We start from the raw sequence: 19,044 nt of genomic DNA on the forward strand, positions 1-19,044 counted from the left end.
GTTTTGTAAAGCTAGTTTTTCATTTTTTGACTAGCCCTATTTAAACATAGCAGAGTTGGTGAATATAAAAATTAGTATAATGACAGTTTGATCAGACTGAGTGTGTTTATAAACATAAGCAAAGTCCTGCTTTCCTTATTTCCAAGATTAGGTTGTAGTGCAAAGCTCATTGAAGTGAATGGAAGGGAAGCATTGCCATTGTCTTCAAAGGTCTTCATTTCACTTTCTTAATCCTCTGTAGTTTAGATCAAAAATTAGCCCGGTGCCTTTTTTACATTTGGAGTCTGCAGATTTGTGGAGCCACATTTCCTCTTATTTGCACATAGCCAAATATTCCGCATAATTCTGGCCAAGATTCATGCACAGATTAACGTGGCATTTAGCACATGTTCTTGTTTCAGATGTTAATCCATGTTACAGACGTGTGTTTTATCAAGGGGAAGCCAGAATTTGGCCCATGGAGTTTACCTTACTGCAAATTTAATCCTTTTTTTTCTCATGTATTCAAAAGCTGATCTGTATTTCCTGTGTCTCAAATTGGATCATCAGTCTCAGGATGTCAGTGTTCACTTTGATTTCTTTTAATTATATTTGATAAACATTTCTAGTGAGTCATTCTTCTCCAATAAAATCTAGCGATCAGATTGGTTTATTATTTTGCATTGGTTTTCCTTCAGCACAGTACCTGCATGTGCTTAAGCCTCCAAGGTGTAACAGGATGCAGTCGCTGTGAATGGCTGAATGCACTACAGTACAAAACACAGATGCTTCATCTTTTTATTAGAAATACATTGTGACATCTTTGCATTTGTTATTTATAGTAAAGAGATGTGTGACCAGGAGAAAGCGTTCACCATGTGCCCTCTTTGTGACAAGTCTTGTGACTACTGGAACCTCAGCACTGCATGTGCTACAGCACGCGCTAGCCACTTGTTTGACAACCCTGCAACAGTCTTCTTCTCCATTTTCATGGCTCTCTGGGGTGAGTATGGTTTTGAATGTTAGCAATTATTAGATCTTTGGAATCATAACAGAAAGGAAAACTGTGATGGTACAGTAGTCGAGCATTACTATTTTATTATGCTTAGGGCATTAAGGGATTAAATGTACTGCATATGCCTTATGGAGCTAGCAAGACCCCGAAGGCTAATATGTGCTGGCTTTTGCTGAGGACTGGATTCCCTCCTCTTCCTGGCCACCCACTAGGATTGCGGTGAGAGGAATCCAAGCTTCTGTGCTCTGAATTCCCAGTGGTGTTTTAAGCTGTAGGAGCCTGAACAGAGTCCAGTCACTACCCCAATCTTGGAGGCCCTAGGCATACTCTCAGCGTGCAGATGTCCTATCTGGCAACCCTTTCGGAACGTCGGAACTTGCTGTCCAGCCACCTAACCCCTCTGGATACAGTGCTGACTCTTCAGACTCCCCAGTATTTAAACACACCCCTTTCATAGAATTCCACCCCAAAGGTGTGAAGCTTCTGATTTACAGTTGAACTCTCTCAGTGGTCCTTTGCTCCTTGCCTTCCTGCCCCTGCAGCAGCCTCCCTCATCTTAGTCTGGTGCAAAATGGCTCTTTCCTCCAGTTCTACCCCCGCCCCCACCCGTGAGTCCCTTTATAGACTCTTGCTGGGGCCACCTGCTTCTTTTGTTCTGCCTTTTGGTAATTTTCCATTACTCTCAACCCCCTTTCCCTTCAGACAAGGGGAGGAAGTGTCTTCTCCCAGATAGAACAAACCTACTCTCCTAAGGTGTCTTACTTTGAAAAGATGATTGTTGAGTGCTGCTCATTTACTGGTGTCTGTCCCTGCAGAGACACACAACCCTGCTAACACAACCCTGCTAATTCAGGTTGGATCCACATCCATATAGGCTTTCCATGACACAGTGTGCATGATACAGTTTCATAAAATTATCTAAAATTCAGAAGTGGTAGAGACAGAACACCCATTTCGTCACACTGACCAAGGACTGGAGCTGGCTGTGTTACCAGGGATTCCCTCTGACTGTGGCAGCCTCTATGATCACTGGGGTGGGGGCTGGGTGTATATAAAAATGGGTAGAGGGAGCCATGGGCTGTGTGTCTTTTGTATATAATATATGTATATAAATACATATAGCCCAGGAGTCCCTCTGCCCATGCCCCCAGCCTGCCTAATACTGCTCCCAGTCTGCTCTGTCTTCACATCTTTCCTCTGTGGGGTTTGCATGGAGAGCAGGTTCTACAAGGCTTGGGAGACAGTACTGGGCAGGTTGTCAAATGTCTCCTTCCACATGGAATGGTATTCATTTAAGCGCAGAGCGCATTCCATGTGGGACAGTCTTCTCCATGACTCTTCAAAACTTTATGGGACTCATCCATGATTTCCCCAAAAATATCATGTGACAACCACTGTGTACACACTAGATTTGTCCATAACAACAAAAATTCTCTGCCTATCCAAGGATCTCAAAGCGCATCATAGACACTAATTAATATTTTACACCTCTTCCTTACTTGTGTTGCTGTTGGCTTCTCCCAGGTCCTGGCAACTGCATGCATTGTATTTTGCTTACCTTGCTGCAAAGTCACTCACTAGTGATCTTATTTATTGTGAAAGATACAGGTGTGGTGGTCTTTTAAAACAGTCTCTGGAGGGCACCGCTGTAAACTAAACTGTGAAACGCATCAGGAAAGCCTCAGACTGCGTGTAGAACTTTGGCCAAGCAGCCATATTAACCCGATAGATAGAATAATCATGGAGCAGGTCCTCAAGGAATCCATTTTGAAGCACTTGGAGGAGAGGAAGTTGATCAGGAACAGTCAATATGGATTCACCAAGAGCAAGTCATGCCTGACCAACCTGATTGCCTTCTATGATGAGATAAAACTGGCTCTGTGGATATGGGGAAAGTGGTGGATGTGATATATCTTGACTTAAGCAAAGCTTTTGATACCGTCTCCCACAGTATTCTTGCCAGCAAGTTAAAGAAGTATGGATTGGAAGAGTGGACTATAAGGTGGATAGAAAGCTGGCTATATCATTGGGCTCAATGGGTAGTGATCAATGGCTCGATGTCTAGTTGGCAACTGTTATCAAGCGAAGTGTCCCAGGGGGTTGGTCCTGGGGCCGGTTTTGTTCAACATCTTCATTAATGATCTGGATGGATTTCACCCGTAGCAAGTTTGTAGATGACACTAAGCTAGGGGAGGGAGATAAATATGCTGGAGGGCAGGGATAGGGTCCAGAGTGACCTAGACAAATTGGAGGATTGGGCCAAAAGAAATCTGATGAGGTTCAACAAGGACAAGTCCTATACTTAGGAACAGAAGAATCCCATACACTGCTACAGGCTGGAGACTGACTGGCTAAGCGCCAGTTCTCCAGAAAAGGATCTGGAGATTACAGTGGAAAAGAAGCTGGATATGAGTCAACAGTGTGCCCTTGTTGCCAAGAAGGCTAACAGCATATTGTACTGCATTATTAGGAGTGTTGCCAGCAGATTGAGGGAACTGATTATTCCTCCCTATTTGGCACTGGTGAGGCCACATCTGGAGTATTGCGTCAAGTTTTGGGCCCCCCACTACAGAAAGGATGTGGATAAATTGGAGAGAGTCCAGCGGAGGGCAACACAAATGATTAGGGGGCTGGGGGACTTGACTTATGAGGAGAGGCTGAGGGAACTGGTCTTATTTAGTCTGCAGAAGAGAAGAGTGAGGGGGAATTTGTAGCAGCCTTCAACTACCTGAAGGGGGGTTCCAGAGAGGATGGAACTAGGCTGTTCTCAGTGGTGGCAGATGACAGAACAAGGAGCAATGGTCTCAAGTTGCAGTGCGGGAGGTCTAGGTTGGATATTAGGAAAAACTATTTCACTAGGAGGGTGGTGAAGCACAGGAATGGGTTATCTAGTGAGGTGGTGGAATCTCCATCCTTAGAGATTTTTAAGGCCGGGCTTGACAAAACTGGGGCTGGGATGATTTAATTGGGGTTGGTCCTTCTTTGAACAGGGGGTTGGACTAGATGACCTCCTAAGGTCTCTTCCAACCCTGATATTCTATGATTCTATCATTCTAAGTGTGTTCCTAAGGGAATCTTGCTTGAAAAGGGAAATCCTTACATCTATGCAAATGATCATTTCCAGTGCAGTTGTATTCACAGCAGTTTTCCCTCAGCATCAACAAGATGGTTTGTGAAGTATACTGTTGACATATGCCGTGTCTGCATTTTCAGAAATGAGATGAAATGACTGAAGTTTGCAGTGAAATAGAAAAGAACAAACAGTTCTTTATGTACTGGTTTTAAAAGACACTTAAGGATACTAAAATATTTTCTGAGCCATATCCTGTCGTTAAAAAAAAACGTTTCCCACAGACTGGAAAATTCTTTGTGCTGGGACTATGATAACTGAGCTTGTCAGTGCAAGAAAATACTCCCATCATGTATCAGCATCTGCAAAGCAAAACCAAGTACCCTATGTTAACTCTGCCCTGCTTGCATATTGAGCATTACATTACACCATGTTATTGCTGCCCTGCCAGTAGCAGAGCACATTCCTTCTATCTAGCATTCGATTTGCTGACTGACAGTTCTACTGTTCTTTGCATACCTGAAACCAGCTTCTCTTACGGTGTCTTGAATAAACTTTGCTTGAATCACTTTTTGCAAGATGTAGCGATGGGGAAACTGTCATGCATTATTACTCACTACTAAGATGCTTCAAAAGGGAACAATATGGTATTTATGCTCTGTTGAGCTGGCTTCATTTCATGGTGAGGGCTGTGCAGAAGAATCCTCCTTTTATCCTTTCAGCCTTCTCCCTTCTCGGGAAAGGTGGAGAGATTTGTTGCGGTTAATATCATGAAAGGAAATACGTTCCTGTTACTTGATGGGATACCTCATTAAATATCTTCATGAATCCAATGACTCCATTTACCATTTCCCCCATTCATTGAGAATTTGCACCAAAAGAGAGAATCATGCCTGGCTAATTGTGCTTATAGCTGTTGATGTTCTGAGATGTCAAGTTTCCGCTCGCAGTTAAACAATTTCAGAGGAAGAAGGAGAGTTGAACATAATTGAACAAGTTTTTAGCTGGTTTAAAATAGAGTGGCTTCAGCAATTTATATTATGCTAATTTATACCATTGGTGTATCTAGCCCAACCAATTAAAGTAGGTAAATGCTACCATTTTCATCCCCTTGAGCTAAACAGGGAACGAAGGCACAAGTCCACCTACAAAATCATTGCTTTTTTTTTTCTATAGTTATTCCAGAAAGTCCTTTAAACCCCCAGAACATGTTAAACATGTTTTTTATTTGCACTGTGATCTCCATAAGGGATGAGTAAAAATAACAATTATTTGAATATCTGGGCTTACCTTGTGCACGGTCAGTCACATGTTTAAAATGTTCTCTGTTGTCTGCCAGTTCTTCCAGAGCAGCCCACAGTGACTTTTAGATTCCCATAATGTGAGAGGACTTATGCAGAGAATATGATATGCACTGTCCCCTACAGGTCAGATTTTTCAAAAAAGCAGAACATCCACAATCAGGGCCAGATTTTCAAAACAGCTCAGTACTTTGGATACCACAGTCTTTTGAAAATCTAGCCACTCATTTCAGTGCCTAAATGGGAGCTGAGATATTTTGAAAAATCTGGCCTTAACTGTGGATGTTGCACATTTGAAAAGTTTGCTTTGAGTTCTTGAAAATCTGGCTCCAGAGCAAGCTTTTTACTCTGGTTTTATGACGGTTTCATGTGTCAGATATGTACTTTCTATATTTGTTTGACTAGAGTGTAACTCCCTGTATCAGAATTTGTTAATAGACAGAATAATTCTGGCATCAGGCTGAATTATCTCTTCAGCAGTGGAGTTCATTGAAGGGAAACAGCTGTGAAGAAAAGATTTCTTCCTTCCTCCCCATATTTCACAGGATCTGTCAGAGAGAACATTTTGAGTTAGAAACTCCTATGTTTGGCTTGGCAGCGATGAGATCTTGAGCCATCTCTGAAGTTCTATTGTCTACATAGACACTGAAGTCACCCATCACTAAAAGCCTGGGTGAGCCCAGCGTAAGGTCAGGTTAAAATTCGGTCAGCTCATCTATATCCAGTCAGCTCATCTATGTAGTCTGAAGTTATGTGGTTCATCATGGGCACTAGAATGCTTCCCAATTTTACCTTGCTCTGGCACTCACACCAAAGGTGACCACTGTCAAAGGAATCTGGATCTAATTCCCCATTGCTTTGCACCTTGTACAATTATCTACACCTGTACAAGGTGAATGCATAGTGACAGAGGTGACATGTAAAGGTTCTGTGGGGGCAGCTGACCGCCCCAACTGTTGCCTCTGCCTGCACCCCCTGAAACTTGATATGTGTGTAGACAACATACACTATCAACTACCTCCTCCTCCTCCTCTTGCTCTCTGCCCCATAGCTGCCCAGCCCCTCAGAACTTCCAGCTGCCCCGCCTGAACTCTCCTCAATCAATTTAGCAAGTGTTCAAAACAAAACCCACAAAAGGCCCAACACGGCTGGGATGCGCAGTCCCCCATGTGCCATCAGGGTGAGATGGTGTTTGGGCTGGATTGTCTCATAACAAGACATTGGAGAATCATCAATCACTTTTTCTTGGATGGGGGAATATGACACCCCCAAATCACCTCCTTGATAGGCACATTGGAGGTCACAGCAGGATCCACACCTCATTTCCCACTTTCCCCCTCCCCCAACCTGCTCCCCGCACTCACCTCCTGGTGCTCCTGGCCTGGATGGGGCTCCACTTGAGCTGCCTCATGCTGAACACCATGTCGCAGTTCCTCTTCCCGATCTCGATGATGCCCCACTGGCTCACCTCAGTGGGAGCTCTGCAAAGCAGGCAGCGAGAAGCGCTGGGACTCCAGCAGCAGGGAAGGAGAAGCAGCCCCGTGTAGCGGGGGTGGGAGCTCCGCCTGCAGCCAGCCGCCCTGCTGCTTCCTCCCTTCCCATGCTGCACAGCCACACAGTGAGAGCCGCCGCCGGGTGGGGCCACTGCCTCCTCACTGATGGACATCCTGGTGATAGGTGGCCCAAGAAATCTGGGAGGGCACCTGACCCTACGTGACACTCCCCACGTGTTGCCTCTGCATAGTGGGAGTAAAGTACTATTCTGATTTAATAATTTTTGCACATCCACTTTGCACAGATGGACATGACTACACAACATACAGTCCAGTAGAGAATGAGGCCCTCAGGTTTTGGATTGGGGTACCTACTGCTTCTGAACTGAGATATAAGTAGGTCAAAAGCAACAAGAAACCAGGCTGTCAAGAGGAAGCAACAATTATGGGAAGAAGGCATAAGAGTCTAAACATGAGAAGAATGGAAGCAGAGCAGCATATACCACCTAGTGTCAAGGAAAAGGGAAAGAAAGGCAGGAGAGGGAATTTGTGTTCTACCACTTATGGGAAAATCACTGTGGGTATGGCGACACTGCAATGATACACCCGCGGCTGGCCTGTGTCAACTGACTTGGGCTTGCAGGGCTTGGGCTGTGGAGCTGTAAAATTGTGGTGGAGATGTTTGGGCTAGGGCTGGAGCTTGAGCTCGGGGAGCCCACAAAGAGGGAGGGACCCAGAGTCTGAGCTCCAGCCTGAGCCTGAATGATTATACTGTAGTCCAAGTCAGCTGCCATGGGCCAGACACGGGTGTTTCATTGCAGTGTAGACATACCCTCTGAGTCTAACACCTCACATGGCTGGGTTAAATGGATCAGAAATGCTCAACTATACCACTGTTAGGCATGCCAGAATAAAAGGCATCCTCGATATCCATATAGTGTGTCCCATGACGATTGCTGAAGTTTTCAGTTTACCTGTAGGTGCTTAGGTTTTTTTCAGTAAACCTATTTCTAACTTTGTCCTCTATTTCTGATTGACTGGGAATAGTTACAAATCTTTTATCTGGCATATGGATGAAGTTGTGGTTGAGTATTCAGATTTGGATTTTGTCTCCCTATATTTTGAGTCCATAAACTGTAGAATGGTACAAGGTACATTGAGAGAGATGATCTTGTAGGAAAAGCAGATCTGGATTCAGTTCCTGGTTCTGACATAGAATTCCTTAGTGCCTTTGTGTAAGCTCCTTAAACTCTGTTCCCAATCAGTAAAATCAGGCTAATACTTTCTTTCTCCCACCTATAGTCTGTCATCTCTGTTTAGATTGGGCTAATTTCAGTTGTTGGGCTTCGTGTGCGGGTGCTGGGTGGTGTTGGTGGCCTGTGATATACAGGTCAGACTAGATGATCTAGTGAGCTCTTCTTGCCTTAAACACTATGAAATTGTAAGCTCTTTTGGGTAGGAATTATCTCTTGCTCTATGTTTGTACAGCACCTAGCACATTGGGTCCCTCATAGAAGTTGGGCCTGTAAATAATACTGAAATGGAAAGAGTACATAATAATAATAATAATACATTGAGTTTATAGTTTAAAATCTAACTGTGTTTTGTTGTTTTGTTGAAGCTACCATGTTTCTTGAACAATGGAAGCGTTTACAGATGAGACTAGGTTACTTCTGGGATCTCACTGGCTTAGAGGAGGAAGAAGTAAGTTTCCTTTCTACATATTTACCATTGCAATCCTGAAAATGTACAGTAGTAATTAGATAGGTGGTTTCTTAATATGTACATAATGCATGGAGGCACAATTCAAGTTATCTCTTTTTTCTCCAAAAAAATGATTGTAAATGATCTTATTTTGAGTATCAAGACATCTTTAAAGAAATCATTACATGTTAATTACTGTGCTCAGTGTTCAGGTTTATTTTTAATAATTAAGGCAGAAGAAGACTATATCATAAGATTAACAGCAGTTCATTCTTAATTTAAAATTTCCATATTCATTTATACGGTGTCAAATGGTAGAATGATGACAGATCTCTCCTTTAAGTATATTTAATTCAGTTGCTGCTTTATTGTGGCTCACACACATGCTGAGTGTAGAGGATTGTAACATATCAGAGTAGCATACCTAATCTCTGCATATTGCTCTGGACTGCCTGATTGAAACCAGGGATGGAAAATCCTGAGCTGAAAGTGCTGAGCTGTTGGACTGGTGACACTTGCTGCTGAGGCAGTAGGGCTTGTATCCACCACAGCCCTGAATTTGTTTTCTCCTACAAATACTGTATGTGAAGAATAGAGCTGGTTGGAAATCGATCCCGCCCATAGAAAATGTTTATGCAAATGAAAAAATATTCATTTTTGTCAAAATTTTGAATGGACCATTTTGACTTTTTGTTTTTATACATTGGAGGTGAAAACTGTTTTTTTTTTTTTGCCAAAAACTGCCCAAACTACCTGACTGGACAGTATCTTCCATAATGCATTGCTGTCTCCCCTCTGGTTGAACTAGCATGGTGCATGATATGATAACTGTACCTCATAGGAAAGGGTGGTCCAACTGCAGAGCCCAGCCCATAAAGGAAAATGGGGGCAGGTGGTATCCAAACTACAACTCCCATGAGGCACTGTAGCAGATGTAGGGGGACACAGATTAATGTTGAACAGACAGTTTTGGGTGTTGGTTGTCTGATGAAAAATTGAAATTCTTCAAAGACCGTAGATGCTGTCCACAAAAATGTTTATTTGGTCAAAAAGCCAAGTTTGACACTCATTTTTTGACCAGCTCTAATGTAGTGTTGTCTTCTGCAGCTGCAGTGCTCATTTTGATGAAATGTTTTCTTTGATTCTTTCCTTGGTTTAAAGAATCTTTTTGGCAATCCCTGCTTCCTTTTTGTTGGGGTATGCTGTGTGCTTCACTTAGGGTTTAGCAGGCCTAGAAGGCAGCCACAACTCAACACTCCCTAAAGTCCTGGGATGGCCTTGCCAGATAATCTGAGGGCCTGGCTGCTGAGTTATAGTTTGTCACTCCTCAGCAATCCCTGGGTTCTTCTGGTCAGACAAAGAGAAGGGTAGGGGGAGCCAGGCCCTCCCTCTTCACCAGGTCACAAACCAGGGACCAAGGGGGGAAGGAGTGAGGAGTGTCTCAGTCGCCTGTAGCTGATCCCCCAGACCAACCTCCCCTGGGCCACTTCCTACCTCCCCTGTTGTCTCCTCCCTTTGGGGCATGATCATGGAACTCTGCTTCCCTCCCAGCACAGAGAGCTGCTCAAACAGTCTCAATGATTCAAATAATCATTCGAGCCTTCCCACCTTCCTTCTCAGTGTCCATTTATTCCCCCTTGTCAGAGAGAAAGGGGAAAAAAAGGGGTCAGGCCCCCTACCCAGCAGATCCCTCTGTCTCAAAAACTACTAACTGGCTTCCTTCCTGCAGACAACCTCTTCATTCGCTCCCTGCTTGATTGGCAGAGTCCCCTTTTAAGCAGGCCCTCCATTTGGAGCATGTTCTGCAGCTGCTGAGGGGTGGGGCCTTCTTGGGCTAATACTGCTCCATCATTCCTTTAGACTTAGTGAGGAGTTGGTAAGCCCCATCACAGGGTCTGATACAAAATACATTTTTTTTTGTAGTTACCTAGTTTAATTCCAAGGACAAAACAACAACAGAACACAGAGAAGAGTTTCTTCAATGACTTCAGCTTCTGTCAATATGCTGCTGTTTTCCATAAATACAAATTGTCCCTTGCTGCAGTACAATATCTCTAGTGGAGGAAAAAAGCGGTGGAGTCTGCTTTTGTTACTATTCATATATTAGTATCCATAACAATTTATGTTGAGACTTCAACATGCCACATCAGCCTTTGTCCTTGCAGTTTTTTAGTTTATTTCTTTGCGTGTATGTGTGCATTCCTCTTCCAGAATTCAACCCATCAGGCTTCAAGCAGTATCCTGAGTTGATCGGAAAGTCACAGACGATCACAATTACTATTTGCGATGAACCACAGTGTTTCTGAATGCAAATTCTTCTTGCAGATGTTTCCTCAAGTCATCATGGCTTATGGAGAGCTCATCATGCTTTAGTTAGCATCTCTCAAAACAGCCTGTAATTTGGATTGACTTGCCCTGGTAGGCCTTGAGGATGAAGTCCTGGAAAGTGGCAGAACTTTGAGTGAAGTTTCTTGCTGATACTTGGGACTGTTCACTGGAATTTTCTGTTTCTGTGCAGGCCTTACTGAATAAGGCCCATGGCAGGGTTCCAACACAATCAAAATGCCTTTTCAAGCTCCCTATGCACCAGAGTCAGAGGGCCACCTTGAAGTTTCAAAATCCTCTGAATCCTTGTATAAATTCCCTCCAGCTCTCAGTTCCAGCATGGTGGTCAAAGTGACACTCTTTCCTACAAGCACAGGTCAAGGCCTGCGCTTGGAGAGGAGGACACACCATTGTGTAACCATCTCACTACTGTGTATACCTGAGAATGCTCTCAACAGCTGTTGGACCATCCTGAGGCTTCCACTCATTCAACTCTCCTGTTTCCATTCTTCTTAGGTCAAAGCAGTGCTTAATTTGTGCCAGGGGTTGCCAGGCTTGAGCCCTGGCACCTCTGGGCTTGGCAGTTCATAGCTCCAGCACCTCTGTGCTTGCTGCATCAGTGATGAATGTAAAAAAAAAAATCCTTTCAGCCCTGGCACCTAATTGCTTGAACTCTGGCACCTTTTTCATTACAAATTAAGCACTGGGTCAAAGCCCAGGACATAGGCACAGTATGATCATCTGTATGGTCTAGTGAATGCTTTTCACCACATGGATTTTTCATGGACCAAATGCTGTGACTAGTTAAGGAAGCCCCTCAATCCCAAGCCTGGTGGGAGGTCCCAGCAATATGAGCATTGATATGCCATTGGCATTGTTGTCACACTTGTCACTGCTAGTTGCACTGAGATATTCAACATTAATGGTGCTTTGTTCCTCAAAGGAGGCACTTCTGGGCCTTTAATTCTCCAGATGGATTCACAACCCAAACCAGCATGAAAACAAAGGAAGCAGGAGATTTACCTGACAATGCTAATAAGAAGGGATCATAATTTGAGGAGTTCCTTAAGGTCTCTTGCATGTTTCCTGAACCTTTCCCAGATTGAAGATTACAGAACTACTGACTCTTTTCCAGAGGATCTCATTTTCCACTTCTTGGTGAAAACGATGTTCAGACCATCCTTTCACACTTTGCCAAGAATACCAGGGCAGACTTTACAGCTGCTCTTACAAATCTGCTACCACTACCTATCCACATGATTCTGTCTCAGCGGGTGAGAGAATTGTGTCACACCTTTGTTCTATTTCAGCTACCTCTAAAATGGCAGAGCACAAATATCTCACATTAAAAGACACAACTGGAGCTTTCTTTCATCCTCCTGTTAGATTAGAGATTGAACCTGCTACAGTATTTCTAATGCCAAAACTTTAAAAACCTCACACTTTACTGTTTTGATTATTGTGGACCAAATTCAGCCCTTGTGTAATTTCATTGAAATCAATGCAATTACTCCAGAGGGGAATTTAACCCTGTGGCTTAAAACATGAGATCCAACTGGTAAGAAGGTTTAACAGTTTATAGTGCTAGTCAGCCACAGTAAGAATGACAAATCCTACAAGGAAAAAAATTCAAAAGAATGACGGCAAGGTAGCTGATTCTCTTCTTCATAAATCAAATTCTTAGTCTACTTACTTCTGTTAGGATTTTGGAGATTAAAGTGTACTAGCATGTAGCAGCGAGAGCAACTACTTTATGTTTAAACACTCACAGGCACACATGGCTGTCAGCTGCTAGACTTGGGCACGAGGTGCCTCATAAGCCTAAGGACCTGCTGAATGGCAGGCGGAAAAGATGGAACCCAGAGTCGGAGAAGTGGAGACCACATTGATCAAAATTACAGAGCAATCAAACACATGTAGTTCCCTGGCATTTGTCATTCAGCTTTCACCCACTCGAGTTAATTAGTTAATATGTGTGAAGCACTTTGAAGATGTTGTGCAAGTTCTAAGTATTTTCAGATAAAAGGATAAGGGAAGACTTTGACTAAAATCCAGCCTATGTGAGCTGCTTGTTTTGGGATTTAAAAATACAGTTATATGATTTTTATTTTTGCTTTTTCTGCAAGAGGTAGTTGTACTCTGCAGGGATTGTCAGTGAACTAAGCCATGAATTGTGGACTGTGGCTGGGTTCAGCGGAAACAAGGGGCTCCATTAAAAGAGTTTCCACGAAGAGGTTGCTTTTGAAGGTTATTCTCTGTTTCTGAATTTGGGTGGTTCTGGGAGCCAGACTTCTTCAGGAGGAGGGGGAAGAAGAGCCAGCAAGAAGCCTCTGTTTGTAATTGCAAGCCTTTGTACCCCAAATTTGTTAGTTTTTTTCCCCCCTGGCTGATCCCAAACCTTGGTCACCTTGACTTGTTGCACATCGTATCTGAGGTTGTGGGATACCAAACCCTGTGGGATGGAGCTGAAAGTATGAAAGACAAAGAAAATGCTGATGGAAAAGATGCTAAAGTAGCTCATAAAGCAGCAACCACTGTGGACTCTGCAACAATTCATACAGCAAGTAATGAAGCAGTCAGAGGAAGGGTAAGCAACTCTGGTCCAAACCTTCTCCCACTCAGCAAAATCCCCATGCCTCACTGCTGGACACTCTCTGATGTCAGCTACCCTAACCAAGCGGCCCTGGTGGCTTTGCTTATGTCTTTTGAGAAAGTTGTTTAAGCTGCCCAGCATCAGATTTGCTGGGCCGCCATCTGAGGCAGGAGCAGACTAGAGTAGAAGCAGGAGCCAAGGGCAGGCTGTCGGGAATGCTCCCATCTAGCTAGTGATGTTGAACTGAGTGGAGAGGCTGCTTCCCTTAGGAGCCGATATGCCTGACTTCGGTCACCTGAGTGGGTCATGCCCTGTGAATTAGCTACACCCTAGCTGAATGGTGTGGAGCCTATCACAAGACCAGCAGGTAATTGCCTCTTATGACTGATCACACCCTCTGGCTCAGGGATGACTCATCAGTTTAAGCAGGCCCAGGTTTAGAGGTAACTCAGGTTTAGGCAGCCTCAGTCTCAGAAGTATCACACCCAGTAATCTCAACTTCAGTGTGCTGTCCACATGACTCAATATCTGACCAGTTATGCTTGAACTGGAACTATCCTGTGTTAATATTTGTGACCAGCTAAGACACCATCCTTGTCCACTTGGTCATCAGAATTGTTGAACTCAGGTTGGACAGGAAATCATCCAAACCCCGCAGCACTGATCAGTGACTGTATAATTTATATTGGCATTCAAACAAGGCAGAAAGGTGTTCTGGCCTAATGGCAGCTGAAATGATAATTCTGTAAAACACATTGTAGAAACCTGAGTGTATAGGCAGATTTAGCACCCCTGCACTAATGGATGTCCTACATTTCACCATGCAATGTATGGATGCCAACTAAACTCACTGGTAGAGGATTATAGGATACTTGGGGAGTCTGTTGCCTCTATGGGAACCCAGAATGATGGACAGTTACAGAAGACTGTGTAGGGACTTTAGATACCAAAGGCTGGTGTTTCAAGACAGACAATTTGCTCATGAGGCCTGTCCTAACAAACCCAAGTTGAACTCAAAATACATTTTTTTGCAGCCTCTTGATGTTCATGGATATTCAGAAAGAGTGCAAATTTTTAAAAAGTCACCAAAAGTGTTTAGAAGGAACAGTAATTGATTAGCAAATGCACATTGAGCTTGAAACAATGCTGATATTCAGTATGTTGAAAGTGAAGCAAATTTTTTTTGCATAGTCTCTAGAGACTATGCTCAGCTGCCCTGAATTAGTGGGGAGGTGGCTGATGCTTAGTAGATAGCCCAATACTCTCATTTTATATTACCGGATAATATTTTGTGTCAGCTCATCAAAGAACTATACACTGGAGGATGGGAGGAGATCATTTGACTTCTCCTAGACTCTCAGATAGTCTAGAAGGAATTACTTTGTCTGGAACACTCAATGTGCTCTTCAGGCTACACTGCTAGTATGATAAAGGGAGACAGAAAGTACAGCTTTGTGTATTGGGCCAGATATACCTCCACAGACTCCTTCCTGCTTGTCCTGTGCAGTATGTCTGATATCTACCAGAAAGACGTACGAGTGTCTGGGAGAGGATTACTTTTCTACTTGTTAGAGCACAAACTGAGAGCCAGAACAGCACACCTCTGCTCCTGGCTCTGCTACAGACTTGAGCAAGCCACTTAACTTCCCTGAATCTCAGTTTCTTTCACTGTAAAGTGGAGATAATGTCATAAACCTCACAGGCTTAACTCATTACTTGCAAAGCACTATGAAATCACTAAGTAGAAGGAGTTATGTAGAACTGTAAGTGGAAAATTTTTTGCAGTCTCTAATGCAACAAATCCTTTCACTTGTCATAAAGACAAAATGCTACACATGTCTCAATCTAGGTTATAGACATCTTCTCTTACAGCTCTCTTGTCTGCTGTTGGCATTTTTCCATGAACATGCAGAAGATGGCACCGTTTCTGGTGAGCCTTTAGACATCAGTTTTATAAAGGAGCTTGTTGCATGTCAACTCTCCCATTAAAACAGATCTTGATGACCTATTATACAAATGTGGTCCTTAATTATGCAGATGATGCCCTCAAAGAATTAGAGAGGATAAGGGACTAGGGAAAACCAAGGCTTAGATCAGGTCAAGCCTGAGGTAGCAGCAGAGGAGGATGCAGGATCAGGGAGTAAACTGAGATGGAAAGGCAACAGGGAAAGGTTGGGGATCATGGTATTTTAAGAAGGAGCCAGGGAAAACAAGTCAGTTCCAATGGATCTGGGATATATGTTATGAAACTGGAGGCAGGCAGGAAAACAACCATCAAAGCCTTGACAGTTGAGAGATACAGTATGAGGGTTACACTGAAGTGTATAATTTTGTTCTGCCTCACTGGGCCTTTGATTTTCTGTGAAATTATGTTTCTTTAGACACACTGCGCCAGATTAATCTATGGTGCAATGTCTCTGACTTCACTAGAGTGATACCAGAGATAAATGTAGTCCCTTTTTTTTTATTTTTATTTTTTTTTAAAGTATCTTGGCAATAAAAGTCTGAGAAAGAAGTCTCTGCAAGGCCTGGATGTTGAGCTGCAGCTGGCAACTGTACAAATTTACAGAAGATTTGTACTGTTTGTACACCCAAAGTTCACAAACATAATAGGTAGTATGGGGCACTGGATGAAAATTATTGATAATTGGCTTGAAAAAATACAACCTTAAAAAAGGAAGTAAAAACCTTGAAAATAATAAATAAATACACTAAAGGCCATATTTAAAGGTATTTGGGTGCCTAGCTCCCACTGAAATTTAAGTGTTTAAATACTTTCCAAAATCTGGCCCTAAACTCATATGTAACTCTGAAAGTTGTCCTTAATATCCAAGTTACTACAGGTCTGTCAAACACTTTTCAACTGTGTTGTGCAATAATCAATAAAGCAAGTAAGAGGACAGTGCTAAAGCAGGACAATCCAAAGCTAGAGAAACATTTTTCTTAAACCCCACAATCTGGTACCATAGAAATTTACTTAACATGGTAGAAAAACAAAGAATGCTTTAACCTAGCAAATCAGTGAGATATTTTTCATCTTCCAACATACCTTCAGCACTGTCTATTTAACAGAGGCTGTCTTTAATGCAACAAAAGTATACTTGTTTCCCAAATGAAGGTGGCTTTCGCCATGCCAGAGAACAAGTAAAACAAAACAAATACATCTTGGTCAGTAGCTCCTGTATTTTCAAAGTGACTTGTGGGGAGGTAGCTGAAGGCCTTTTTTAAAGATTCTGGGAATTAAGGCTACAGTCTTTCACAAATCTTTGAAAATGTCCACCTAGGGATACGAGTTTCCAAGACACAATATCTGCTGCTTCCTATTGTGGTTTTGGGAACGAGACAGACCTTACTATGCAAACAGTCCCAGTTAAGGTTACTTTTTACGCGAGGGCTGGAAACATCCTTTTTAAAAATGGAAGCTTAGAATCCGGAGCAGAATTTGGCAGAATGACGTGAATTCACAGCAAATGTCACAGTAACTGAATTGTCTAAACATGGATCCCTGATTTTAGTTCAAACGATATGTCTTGTCTAAGTCAGGCTGATTCCTCAGAGCAGTGAACCAATTTGACTGTCTTTGTTGAAAACAAAACTTTTAGTCACAATTCAGAGTTAAGATCCTATCCTATCCTTTATGTCAAATAAAGTTCTCTGCCTTTCCTTGGAACTGCTTCTCTGAACTTTCTATCCCACCACCTGAGTTTCTCCTCATCTTGCCCTTTAATAGCTTGTTTAGGATGTTTGATTTTCCTTCAGAAAAGTCTTTAGCTTTTCCCTTCAAAATGGACTGTGGATAGAGAGTCCACACCTAGGACAGGTCAGAATTGGTTGATGAACGACAAGCAGGCTTGATGGGTGCTTGATGCCTGGAAAATAAGTGATCTGCTCATAGATTTCTTTTTCCTTTCCTCTTTGTTCTTGGATGGAAGCTTAACTCAATCTTTTCTGGCCTGGTTTTTCAATTTGCTGCGTTTTATGTTTTCAGGTAACATCCAACTGTGCAAATTTTAGGTAGCGACACAGAATTCTTTTTTTTGCTCAGGTGTTGAGATTTTGCTACTAGAAAAGCAAGTATACAACAAACTTATCCTCTTTTGGCATAAAACCATGCACAAGATGAACAAGGGGCACCAAAGTAACTCAGTCACTCATCTTCTGCAGTGTCACTGGGGACCAGTGGCTGTTAAGGAGAGATGTGAGGCCACAATTCCATACACTGGCTGCAATCTGTCTCTTACAGCATCCCTGCTGCTAAGGTTTCTCTCTCCCAGTGACTGTCTGTGTTTTGAATTATTTTTCCCGAATGGATTAGCTTACATTTTTCCCATGCTGAATTTCACTTTGTTATTTTCTGCCTATGTTTCTAACTTCTCTAGGTCCCCTTTTATTATTTTCTATCTTCCTTGGTGCTCACAACTCCTCCCAATTTATCATCTCTGAAACAACTGCACGTGTAATTATCTTGCCATTAACCCCTTCCTGCAGCTCATTAATAAAGTTATTTAATTAATCTGCATCCAACCTTGATTCCTGCTGGACGCCATCTAGACAAGTTGCTCCAACTGGATACTTTGCCCTTTAACATTACGTTTAATCCTGTTACGTTTAAATTAAGGAGGTCATGATTTTATTAGGGCAGTTGGGAAAGAAAATCTGAAAAACACTTTTTCATGCAGGCTTTAGGCAAAACAATCTTATACTAGCTGTTTCTTTTATAAACTGAATTTAAAGGCACATTTTAAACACATTTTCACGTGTAGGCTAGAAAAACCAAGTAATGTGATATTTTATTTATTAGTCAGGAAAGATATATGGTTGAAAATTTTTCCATGTCAAATTAGTTTCTGGAGCTGCTGGCCTGGAGAAGTGTCAGAGGCTGCTGGTGCCATAGGTGCTGAAATGAGGGGTGCTGGGGGTGCTGCTGCACCCCCTGCCTTGAAGTGGTTTCCATCATATACAGGGTTTACAGTTTGGTTCAGTGGCTATCAGCACCTCCACTGTGCAAATTGTTCCAGCGCCCTTGGCTGGTGCAGCAGTAATTTCTAACTCCACACTTCTGTCTCCCTGCTACGACCATCTAACCTGCTCCGCTTTCCTTTTCCTTATTTCTTTTCCATCATGGGCAGCTCTTGGCTTGTCCATGGGGTGACTTGCCTATAGTCCTCAGATGGATTTGTTCTCCTCTGGTTATTCTTGACTCTTTGAGGTGCTGCTACTCCAGGTGAGTATTTAAGTGCAAGTGGAGATCAAACGGGCTCCATACAAACATTTGTTTCAGAGGCACTTAAATAATCTCTGCCTCACCAAAAGCTCCATGAGTTTTTGTTCTCATGTCTCCTGGGATTTGAAGAGAGAGGCTTATGTCCCCTCACTTCCATTGGTAATATAAATAAACTTTTACAACAGAAGCCACCCCTTTGAGGTGAATGAGAGGAGTTCACATCTCCCTTAGTTATTGTTCAGGCTCTGTCTGCCATAAATTCAACACAGCATTTCTGTGCATGTGGTTCATGTTTGGAAAGTTTTCTTCGCAACTGTAGGGACTAGAACTTTTTAAAAAG

General features: G+C 42.8%; 1 protein-coding gene across 1 annotated transcript in view; it reads left to right on the top strand.

The window, feature by feature from the left end:
- Window positions 1-19,044, top strand: part of ANO2 (anoctamin 2) — a 288,718-nt gene that overhangs the window by 125,180 nt on the left and 144,494 nt on the right. The window contains 2 exon segments of the mRNA XM_054016330.1: window positions 822-982; window positions 8,480-8,562. Of these exon segments, the coding sequence (XP_053872305.1) occupies window positions 822-982; window positions 8,480-8,562 (244 nt within the window).

The sequence above is a fragment of the Malaclemys terrapin genome, chromosome 1 (assembly GCF_027887155.1).
Source record: "Malaclemys terrapin pileata isolate rMalTer1 chromosome 1, rMalTer1.hap1, whole genome shotgun sequence".
Lineage (NCBI taxonomy): Eukaryota > Metazoa > Chordata > Testudines > Emydidae > Malaclemys > Malaclemys terrapin.